Source organism: Leptonychotes weddellii, chromosome 6 (assembly GCF_054177405.1).
Source record: "Leptonychotes weddellii isolate Sample4059 chromosome 6, ASM5417740v2, whole genome shotgun sequence".
NCBI lineage: Eukaryota > Metazoa > Chordata > Mammalia > Carnivora > Phocidae > Leptonychotes > Leptonychotes weddellii.
The window spans coordinates 81501636-81511550 of record NC_138374.1 but is presented as its reverse complement, the minus strand read 5'-3'; the positions used below and the strand labels follow the sequence as shown (position 1 = coordinate 81511550).

The window sequence follows — 9915 nt, the reverse complement described above, 5'->3', positions numbered from 1 at the left end:
CTGAGCCACCCAGGAGCCACAAGTTAATGGGGTTTTAAAGAGATGAAATAAATGACTTGCCTAGGATCATGTCAGTACATGGCAATGCCCAAGGAAAATCCAGTTTTTGTTTTTTTAATTATTCCTAATCCAAGGAGGTTTCAATTATCCCCAGAATAGGAAAGTAGACATGGTATAAAGATTTTTTTGACTTATTTTGCCTTACACCACTTATCCTTTCCATTTCAGCCACATCTTAGGTAACTGAGTCAATTGTATTCAGAAGAAACATCTGTGTCCCCTCATCGGCAAGGAACTGGCGCCTGTGTGAAAAGATTTAACTCACTATAAATTCAAACACGCAAAAGGACATAACTTGTACATATCCATCTGGCCGCACTGAATAATTAATCAAGTATGTCATTGTCTAAAACTATGCCTTTGTTTTTTTTTTTTTTTTTTTTAATAGGTTAGTAGTTTGATTTAGCCCTAAGACTGTATAATGTCTGAGCGGGACCAAAAATAATTTTCCAGTTTGGAATTTCAGAAAAACTCATGAAAAATCACTCTGAGAATCATAAGTGAAAGACCGCTTGAGTGGCATACAGTATTACATAGTTACTCAAAGCCATAGTTAAAAAACAAAATATATCCTAAAGGGAAAAAATGGTTGTGGTTAGTCTGTTGTCCAAAACAAGCTAATATTTTAAAAGAATTAAAATTTTAACATAATTAGAAGTCAGTTTTCCACAACCAAAGAAAAGTGGAAAGTCAAGTCAGGTAGCATAATGCAGATAATTACTCATTGGCATTGTGGGCCTCTATTTTGTCATTTGGATACCCACTTTTTTTTCACTTTGTGGAGTTTTCCAGAATAATGATACACTTTTATGTGTAATCAGCTAATTAGTTAATTGAAAAATATGTATTAATCTCCTAATACGTGTCCCAAATTAGGCAAGGTACTGTGGGTACACATAAAAGATTTATATGATCAGGCTTCTGTCTTCAAACCTAACTGGAGGGGAGGGGTTAATTAATATACACTGCTTTTTTACTCATCCCAATTTAGAGAAACAGTATTGTCTTAAATCTGCTGTAGGAGAAGTAGAGATTAATATGGTTTGGAATAATTTAAATAATCAAGTCACTGAAAAGACTAAATCCAGTTTAATTTTTAAAACATATATTATTTCAGACACAAGAACTGAAAAATTGTTGTAGGCACTGGGGATATGGGGACAAAGTGTTTCCTGTCCTCAAGAGCTTACAGTACAAATATACAAAGTCATTGCAAATCAATGGAAGAGGCTCTAGAATAGGAGTTCTGGACCACAGAGGAGGAGGTTAATCCGGAAAGCTTAAAGCTTCAAGGAGTAGGTGACCTTCAAGGAGGTCACTGACAACTGGGAGGGAGCAGACGTGTGTCCGTGGGAGGGTGAATGTTGGGGCCGGGAGAGGGGTGGGAGAAGGCATTCCAGAAAAAGGAAACTGCAAACAGCCTCAAGGCACAGTGAGTGAGAAGTCAACCTGAGCCCACAGCTGAGGTTTTCCTACGTTTATTTCAAAGTCCTTCATTATCTGTATGCAAAGAGGGCGTCTTTAAAAACAAACTACTAGACTATAATGACTACGAAAAACTACGAAATTTAAATATTATGTGAATGCTAATGATTACTTTCCCGTATTCTGGGCAGTCCAAAATTTACTGTAAACAACCGTATTCATTTTATGTAAGTACCTATCTTCCAACAGAAGCCATTTTGCGATGATTCAATAATTTCTCATCAATTTCAAAGAGAATGCGGGTTATAGCACCAAATGAGTATCTTCTATAGAAAAAATAATTATTTTAATTAAGAACAGTTTGCTTTCGGGTTTACTGAGCGATTACAGGAACAGAATAAAAGAAGCATAACAAGTATGTTAAGAAAATCATCACATACTAGTACCTTGTACTCTGAAGGCTTCAACATTTACAGTTAACAGTTCATACATTTTCACATAACGTCCTTTAAGCTAGTACGCGAATGCACTTAAAAATCATCCAAGATTAGCTTTAAAATCTCATATTCGTTTGAACCACATAATTCAAAAAATCATTTCAGAAAGAAAACGTTCTAGTAGAACGAGCTTATCCTTAAGCCGAGACAAAAATCTAACATCCTGCGACAGCTGCCAAGTTGCAGAAACGCGGGGGGTACAACTTCTCCGTAGTCACCTTAGCTGGAGGTCACGTCAAACCTCACGAGCTAGGACATTTAACGTCGGTGTCGAGGCGGCCGGGCGGCCACGTCTCCGTTGCCATGAGAACCTTCCAGTTTGTGTCAGCAACTGCCGCCTTGACGACGCCGTGTTTGCTCGGCGGCCCCGGGCACGCGCCGCCACCGCCCGCCCCGGGGGTGCCGGCTGGGGTGCCCCCCGCGCCCGCCCGGCGTCCCGGCCTCCGGGGCAGCCGCGAGGTCCGACCCCGGCTCTCCGGCCGCGTTTTCAAGTCCGTAGTGAAAAACCCGCGCGGCGCCACGTCGTACCCACGGGCGGGGAGGGCGCCGGGCCTGCGAGTCCCCACGCGGGTCAGGAGGGAAGGCAAGGCCCGGGGCTCTCCCACTCCCTCGTCCCCCAAGGCCGGAGTGGGCCGGGAGGGAGAGGGGGAGGGGACCGGGACGCGTGCGGGGAGAGGGGCGGGCGCGCGCTCGGAGCCTCCCCCTCCCCAGCCCCCGCCGCGGGCACTCCCGCCGTCGGGGTTCGGAGCCGCCGGTGCCCCAGGCCGGACTCGCGCGGGGGCTGGAGGGGGCAAGGACGCCGCGTCCTAGGGTGACGCCAGGCATCTCCCGGGCGACGGCTCCGCAACAAGATGGCGGACGATAAAGAAAGGGGAGGCACAGGTAAGAGCCGCCCGCCGCGAACCGGGCCCGCACTGGGACGCTCCGGGCGGGGTGGGCCGCCCTCCAGCGGAGTCCGCCCCGCGGGGAGAGGGCCCACAGGGCAGGGGGCCACGGACGCGTCTTGCAGCGGAGGCCGCCCTCCCCGGCGCCCGCGGCCTCCCGGCCGACGCCTGAGCCCCGCCCCATCCTCCTCCCTTCTCTTGTCCTCACCCTCCTCCCCCTCCCCCACCGCCTCCCTCCCCGTGGCTCCGCCGGGCGAGGCCGATAATGGCGTCCTTGTTCGCGGCCGCCGGCACCCCACCTCCACGGCTTCGCCCCGGCCTCTGTGCCGCAGGCGCCACGCCGGCAGCTGCCGGGCTGCTGGCACCCGGGGCGGCCCGGGGGAGGGACCGGCTCTGCCCGCCCGTGTCCGGCGGACCTTCGGGCCGCGCCGAAGCCCCGCCCGGCGGGAACGCGCCCGCCGCCTCCATTTTGCCTGCTTGGTGGGGACGTGGGGGGACGTGGGGGACGGCCTCCGGGTCGCGGGCGCTCCCTCTGCGCCAGCAGCCTCAGAAACGCGCGTCCGTGGGGAGCTGGTCGGAGCACCCGCGCTCGGCAGCGTGAGGAGGTCCGGAGAGCAGCCCGGAGGCGGCGGCTGGGTTGCGGGCGCGCCGGCGGAGCCCTGGCCGTCCACGTTGAGCGGCGACCCTGGACGTTGTGCCAGTGCCAACCCGAGCCTCGGGCCCCTTCCTCGGTCGCTCAAAAGTAACAGTCTGTGTATGTGTGCTCACTGGCACACTCGTGGCAAAAACCGGTCAAACCGTCAAGGTAAACATCTTAGAAATGAAAGTATATTCCGTCCCTGTTTCCTTTCTGGGGTGCTGCAACTCCGTCACGTGTCACTTTTCTCAGCCTGCAGCCAAGTGTACTCGACTTACCATTTACGAGTGCAGAAACCAGCCCCGAGGTAGTCAATCACTTGTTTGGCTAAAATCACAGAAAATCGGCGGAGAAACAGTGGAAACTGCGCCAAAGATCTACCTATGGATAAGAGTAATACTATTTATTTATAGGACTGTTAGTCTGAAGGGTCGGAAGTGTGTTCTAGATGTTACCTTTACTAAGATGGCCTAATTTTTTTTATTGTGCTGCCTTAAAAGTAAAAAGTACACCCAAGGAAGTGATTACTTTTTTTAAAGACTAATTTTAAAGGGTTTTATTTTTAGTTTTTTGAGTTTATTTTTGTTTCTTTAGTAGTCTCTACATCCATTGTGGGGCTGAACTCTCGGACGGGAGATCAAGAGTCACATGCTCTTCGGACTGAGCCAGCCAGGCGCTGCTTTAAGACAAATTTTAAAACTTCTCCAGAAAACCAGATGATTTAGTTATTATTTACAAAAAAAAAAAAGTAAAAATCATTAGCAGATAAGTTAACATGTTAATTATGGATATATATATATATATTTAAAAACATTTTATTTATTTGACAGAGAGAGGGAGAACAAGTAGGCAGAGAGGCAGGCAGAGGGAGAGGGAGAAGCAGGCTCCCCAGCGAGCAGGGAGCCCGATATGGAGCTCGATCCCAGGACCCTGGGATCATGACCTGAGCCGAAGGCAGACGCTTAACCGACTGATCCACCCAGGCGCCTGGATATATATATTTTTAAGATTGACTAGGTCAGCATGAGAATGCACTGGATCATGTTGCAAATACAATTTTTCTTTTCTTTTTTTTTTATTCATTTTTATTTGAGAGAGAATGAGATAGAGAGAGCATGAGAGGGGGGAGGGTCAGCGGGAGAAGCAGACTCTCTGCCGAGCAGGGAGCCCGATGCGGGACTCGATCCCGGGACTCCAGGATCATGACCTGAGCCGAAGGCAGTCGCTTAACCAACTGAGCCACCCAGGCGCCCGCAAATACAATTTTTCTTTACTTAAAAAATAGCTTTTCTGATTTTTCAGTTTTCAAAAATACTTTTCTACTTAGAATAAATTCAGAGGAAGAAACAGATCTGTTCATAAGTATAGAAGTAATGACAAAAGCTGGATGTCATTCATTCCGTTGGCATATATTTAATGCCTATGGAAGGTGTTCTGATTAGGTGAGAATTTTGAAGGATGCAAAGGTGAAAAGAACTATCTTCTTTCAAGAAAGGTGAGATCAGTAAAGGAGATAAGACATCCATGGAGGGGAGAGAACAGTTAGCTGGGCTGGGCAGCCTGTTTGCCAGACCTCTTTCCAGGTGTGTTATATCCCCTTCTGGTCTGTGGACAGCAGCCTGAGCATCCCTGGGAGCTTATCAGAAATGAAGAATCTCAGTCCCTGCCCCTGACCTGCTGAATCAGTCTGCATTTTAGCAGATCTGTAGGTGATCCAGATGCATATTAAAGTTTGAGAAGCAGTGTTATATGGTATATTTTATTTATTAACAGTTTTTTTTTTTTTAAGATTTTATAAATCTATTTGACAGAGACATAGTGAGAGAGGGAACACAAGCAGGGGGAGTGGGAGAGGGAGAAGAAGACTTCCCACTGAGCAGGGAGCTGGATGCGGGGCTCAATCCCAGGACCCTGGGATCATGACCTGAGCTGAAGGCAGATGCTTAACGACTGAGCCACCCAGGCGCCCCTATTCTTAACAGTTTTATGAGTTGATTATATTGCAGTTGGTAGGACATGATGAAATGACGCCATGTTGCCTGAGGGTAAACTAGCAACTCCTTTGGCAGTTATCATCTTCATATGGACATAATTGCACTCCTGTGTTTGATTCTCAGCTCTGAAGTTTGAGAAATTACACCTAACCAGTTAATCAGAATTGATCAAGGCTTTGGGGTTTCACGCAAGCTAACTAATTAATTACGAATTCCATAGGGGTTTGTTGATACTTTAATCAGAAAGCTGATCTCAGCAATGTAGTATTTTGTTTCATGAGTATTAAGCTTTTGGGGAGGGTGAATTTATATTTCAAAAAGGTCCTTAATGGGCATGGAATCACACAAAAGAAAGGATAGTTTTGGAGGATATATCCAGTACCCTGTTAGCTTTAAGAGGAAAGGGACCATTTTCTTTTTTCTTTTTTTTAATTTTTTATTTACATTTAATTTGGTTAACATACAGTGTATTATTAGTTTCAGGGATAGAGTTTAGTAATTCATCAGTTTCATATAACACCCAGTACTCATTAGATATAATGAGCCCTCCTTAATGCCCATCATGCAGTTACCCCATCCTCCCACCCACCTCCCCTCCAGCAACCCTTAGTTTGTTCCCTACAGTTAAGAGTCTCTTATGGCTTGCCTCTCTCTGTTTTTTATTTTTTCTCCCCTTCCCCTATGTTCCTCTGTTTTATTTCTTAAATTCCACATGAGTGAAATCATAGGATATTTGTCTTTCTCTGACTTATTTTGCTTAGCATGATACCCTCTAGTTCCATCCATATTGTTGCAGATGGCAAGATTTCATTCTTTTTGATGGCTGAGTAATAATCGATTGTGTGTGTGTGTGTGTGTGTATACCACATCTTTATCCATTCATCTGTCTATGGACATCTGGGCTCTTCCCATATTTTGGCTATTGTGGACATTGCTGCTATAAGGAAAGGGACCATTTTCTGATTGAGGAGGTGCTCGGTACATAGTAGGAACTCAATATTTATTGAATTCAGAATGTTTGAATTAATTAAAGATGTTTATGTTTTAGCTAAAACATTACTTGCTATTTCCTAAAAATCTATTCTATATCCAAAAGTACATATACTATTTTTAGTGTTGTTTTTTTTTTTTCTCATTCTTACAGGTAAGCAATACGCTTCTATTACTTCTGGCTCAACAAACATCTTTTTTAAAAGATTTGTTTATTTCAGAGAGAGAGAAAGAAAGAGAGACGGGAGGGGCATAGAGAATCTCAAGCAGACTACCCATGCTGGGCTCGATCCCACAACCCAGACCCATGCGATCATGACCTGAGCTGATACCAGGAGTCGATCACTCAACTGACTGAGCCATCCAGGTACCCCTCAACAAGCATTTTTTGAGAGCCAAAGTATTCACTGGCCTGTCTTTTAAAAACAACAATTACAAAAATCCCCTTTATAGAAATGTACATATATTTTATTTTATTTTTAAAGATTTTATTTATTTGAGACAGCACAAGTGGGCAGGAGAGTCAGAGGGAGAGGGAGAAGCAGACTCCCTGCTGAACAGGGAGCCCAATGTGGGACTGATCCCAGGACACTGAGATCATAACCTGAGTTGAAGGTAGATGCTTAAAGGACTGAGCCACCCAGGTGCCTCACCACCCCCCCCCCCGCCTTTTTAAAAAAAAGATTTTCATATATTTTGAATAGTTCATCTTTAATCTTGAGATTTTTTAAAGTTATAAAGGAAGATTAAGCTTCTGGATTTATATCTAGCTCTTCAACATTTAGGGATTAATCTTGGTAAAAGTACTGAGAACATTAGTAACAAAAATTAACTATGACAGGCTATTATGTTCTATTTATAATAGTTTCCTATAAGATTATATACACTGAAGTTGTTCTCTTCCTTTGTAGCATTTTTGTGCTTTAACATAATTTATTTTTTCTTAGGGATGTGTGGGTGTCTCAGTCCGTTAAGCATCTTCCTTTGGCTCAGGATCCCAGGGTCCTGGGATTGAGTCTGCTTCAGGCTCCTTGCGCATCAGGCTCCTTGCTCAGCGGGGAGCCTGCTTTTCCCTCTGCCTCTGCCTGCCACTCCCCCTGTTTGTGCTTGCTCTGTGTCTCTGACAAATAAATAAATAAAATCTTAAAAAAAAATTTTTTTCCTAGATTAAAAAATGCATATAGTTATGTTAGCTAACAAAGAAAGGAATTTAAATTTTATTTTTTATTTTTATTTTTAAAGATTTTATTTATTTATTTGACAGAGAGAGACACAGAGAGAGAGAGGGAACACAAGCAGGGAGAGTGGGAGAGGGAGAAGCAGGCTTCCCGTGGAGCAGGGAGCCAGATGTGGGGCTTGATCCCAGGACCCTGGGACCATGACCTGAGCCGAAGGAAGACGCTTAACGACTGAGCCACCCAGGCGCCCCAGGAATTTAAATTTTAGAATCAAGTTAATTTTAAAGAGTTAATTTTGTTTTACTGAAAGAATGTTTGAAATGGGATAGCAAAAATTGTTTTTGAAGTTATATTATTTCTCTCAAGTTTGCTCAGCCAGAACATTTTTTTCCTTTTCCTTCTGTTTAGTTTTGTTTAAATAGAGAATCAACGCAGTTGTTGATTCTTTGAATCTTTTAATCTTACTGTTTCTATCTCCTCGAGAATTTTACATAGGACTGCAAGGAACTTCTGTTTGTAATTAGAATCATGTCTAGGAAACAAACTGCTTAGGAATAAAATCCTCTAACTTTTGGCAGGCCAAAGGAACTTTGTCAGTTTTTTTTAGTAAGCCTCAGATACTTAAAGCTTGCTTAGGATTTACTATTTTTGTATAAAAATATTGTTCGTTTCTTTGCATTGCTTGGTAAAGTGCCTCCAATTCAACTATCAACTCCTAAATGGTAGAGGTTTTACAAGTTTTTGTTTGTTTATTTCTTTGTATTGTGCTGCCATTCCTCTGAAAACCCAACATTTGAAAATCTAAGGTAAAAAACAAACTACAGGTGGATATTACTTTTTAAAAAGGGAACTGTTGATAGTACAGGGTATACTATGGAGTAGTAGAAAAGTGGAGTAAGACCTCAATTTCCCCAAGCTCTGTCTGATCTTAGCCAAGATGCTAGACCGTAGGAGCCTCCAGTTCCTCAGATGTAAAGTGGAAAGATTTTACCTACTTCATAATGTTGTTATAATGGAGGTGGTGTCGTCTTACTCATCTTTATATCCCCCAGCACCCACCATGATGCCTGGCAGTAAAGAAATGCTGAATAAATAGAAAGGAAAGTGCTTGGCACATTCTAGGAAATAAGTAGCTCTTAGTATATGTGTGGCATGGAATCCAGGAGTTAAGAAAAACTGTCTTACCAGTTGTCGATCACACATAATGCATTCATGCCTATTTTGGGGGCCATTTAATAGTTTTCTCCCTGTTTTAGATGGATAACAATCTAGGTAGAGACTAACTGAAGAAGAAAACTAACTTACCAACAATTTATTTCCTCGAATTCAGAATAAAACTTGGAGAAAAACTGGACTGAAATTTATCTTTGTACTTACCTATAAAAATTGGTCGAGAAAATTCATACTTTAAAAAGTCAAATGGACAATGAGATAACACTTCACACCCATTAGGATGGCTACAATAAAAAATTAGTGTTGGCGAGGTGTGGAGAAATTGGAACCCTTGTGTGCTGTTGATGGGCATGTAAAATGGTACAGCTGCTGTGGAAAATAGTATGGCAGTTCCTCAAAAATTCAGATATTGAATTACCATATGATCAAGCAAATCTACATCTGGCTTTATACCCAAAATAATTGAAAGCAGGAACTTGAATAACTATTTGTACACCCATGTTCATAGCAGTATTAGCCACAGTAGTCAAAAGGTAGAAGCAACTCAAGTGTCCATCAATGGATGTTAAACAAAATGCAGTATAATCATACACTGCAATATCATTCGTCTTTAAAAAGGAAAGAAATTCTGACTTAATGCTACCACAAGGCTGAATCTCGAAGATACTATTCTAAGTGAATTTAGCCAGTCACAGAAAGACAAGTACTGTATAATTCTACTTACATGAGATACCTAGAGTAGTCAAATTCATAGAACAGAGAGTAGAATCATGGCTGCCAGGGGGAAGGGGGGAAGGGAAGTTGTTATTTAAAGGGAATAGAGTCAGTTTTTGCAAGAAGAGTTCTAGAGATGGGTTGCACAACAATGTGAATGTACCTAACACTATTGAACTGTACAGTGGTTAGGACGGTTAATTTTTTAGTCTGTTTTACCACAATTTAAAACAGATCAAATGGAAATGTTGAGTACATCCAAAATGAAAAGAAAAAAAAATTGGTACTTTTTTTTGGAAGGCAATTTGGAAATTCATGTTAAAGGAAAGATGATATCCACATGCTTTGATTGATTGATTGATT

At 43.2% G+C, this 9915-nt stretch overlaps 1 protein-coding gene across 4 annotated transcripts in view; it reads left to right on the top strand.

Moving 5' to 3' along the window:
- The first annotated feature begins 2181 nt into the window (after window positions 1-2181).
- DRC8 (dynein regulatory complex subunit 8) overlaps window positions 2182-9915 on the top strand; it is a 115033-nt gene continuing 107299 nt past the window's right edge. For 3 of the 4 annotated variants that reach the window (XM_081824482.1, XM_081824483.1, XM_081824481.1), the window contains exon 1: window positions 2182-2864. In XM_081824482.1, the coding sequence (XP_081680608.1) occupies window positions 2834-2864 (31 nt within the window). In that variant the 5' untranslated portion in view covers window positions 2182-2833. Of the gene's footprint in view, window positions 2865-6708; window positions 6855-9915 lie in introns of all 4 variants that reach the window. The other variant, XM_081824484.1, reaches the window with a different exon arrangement.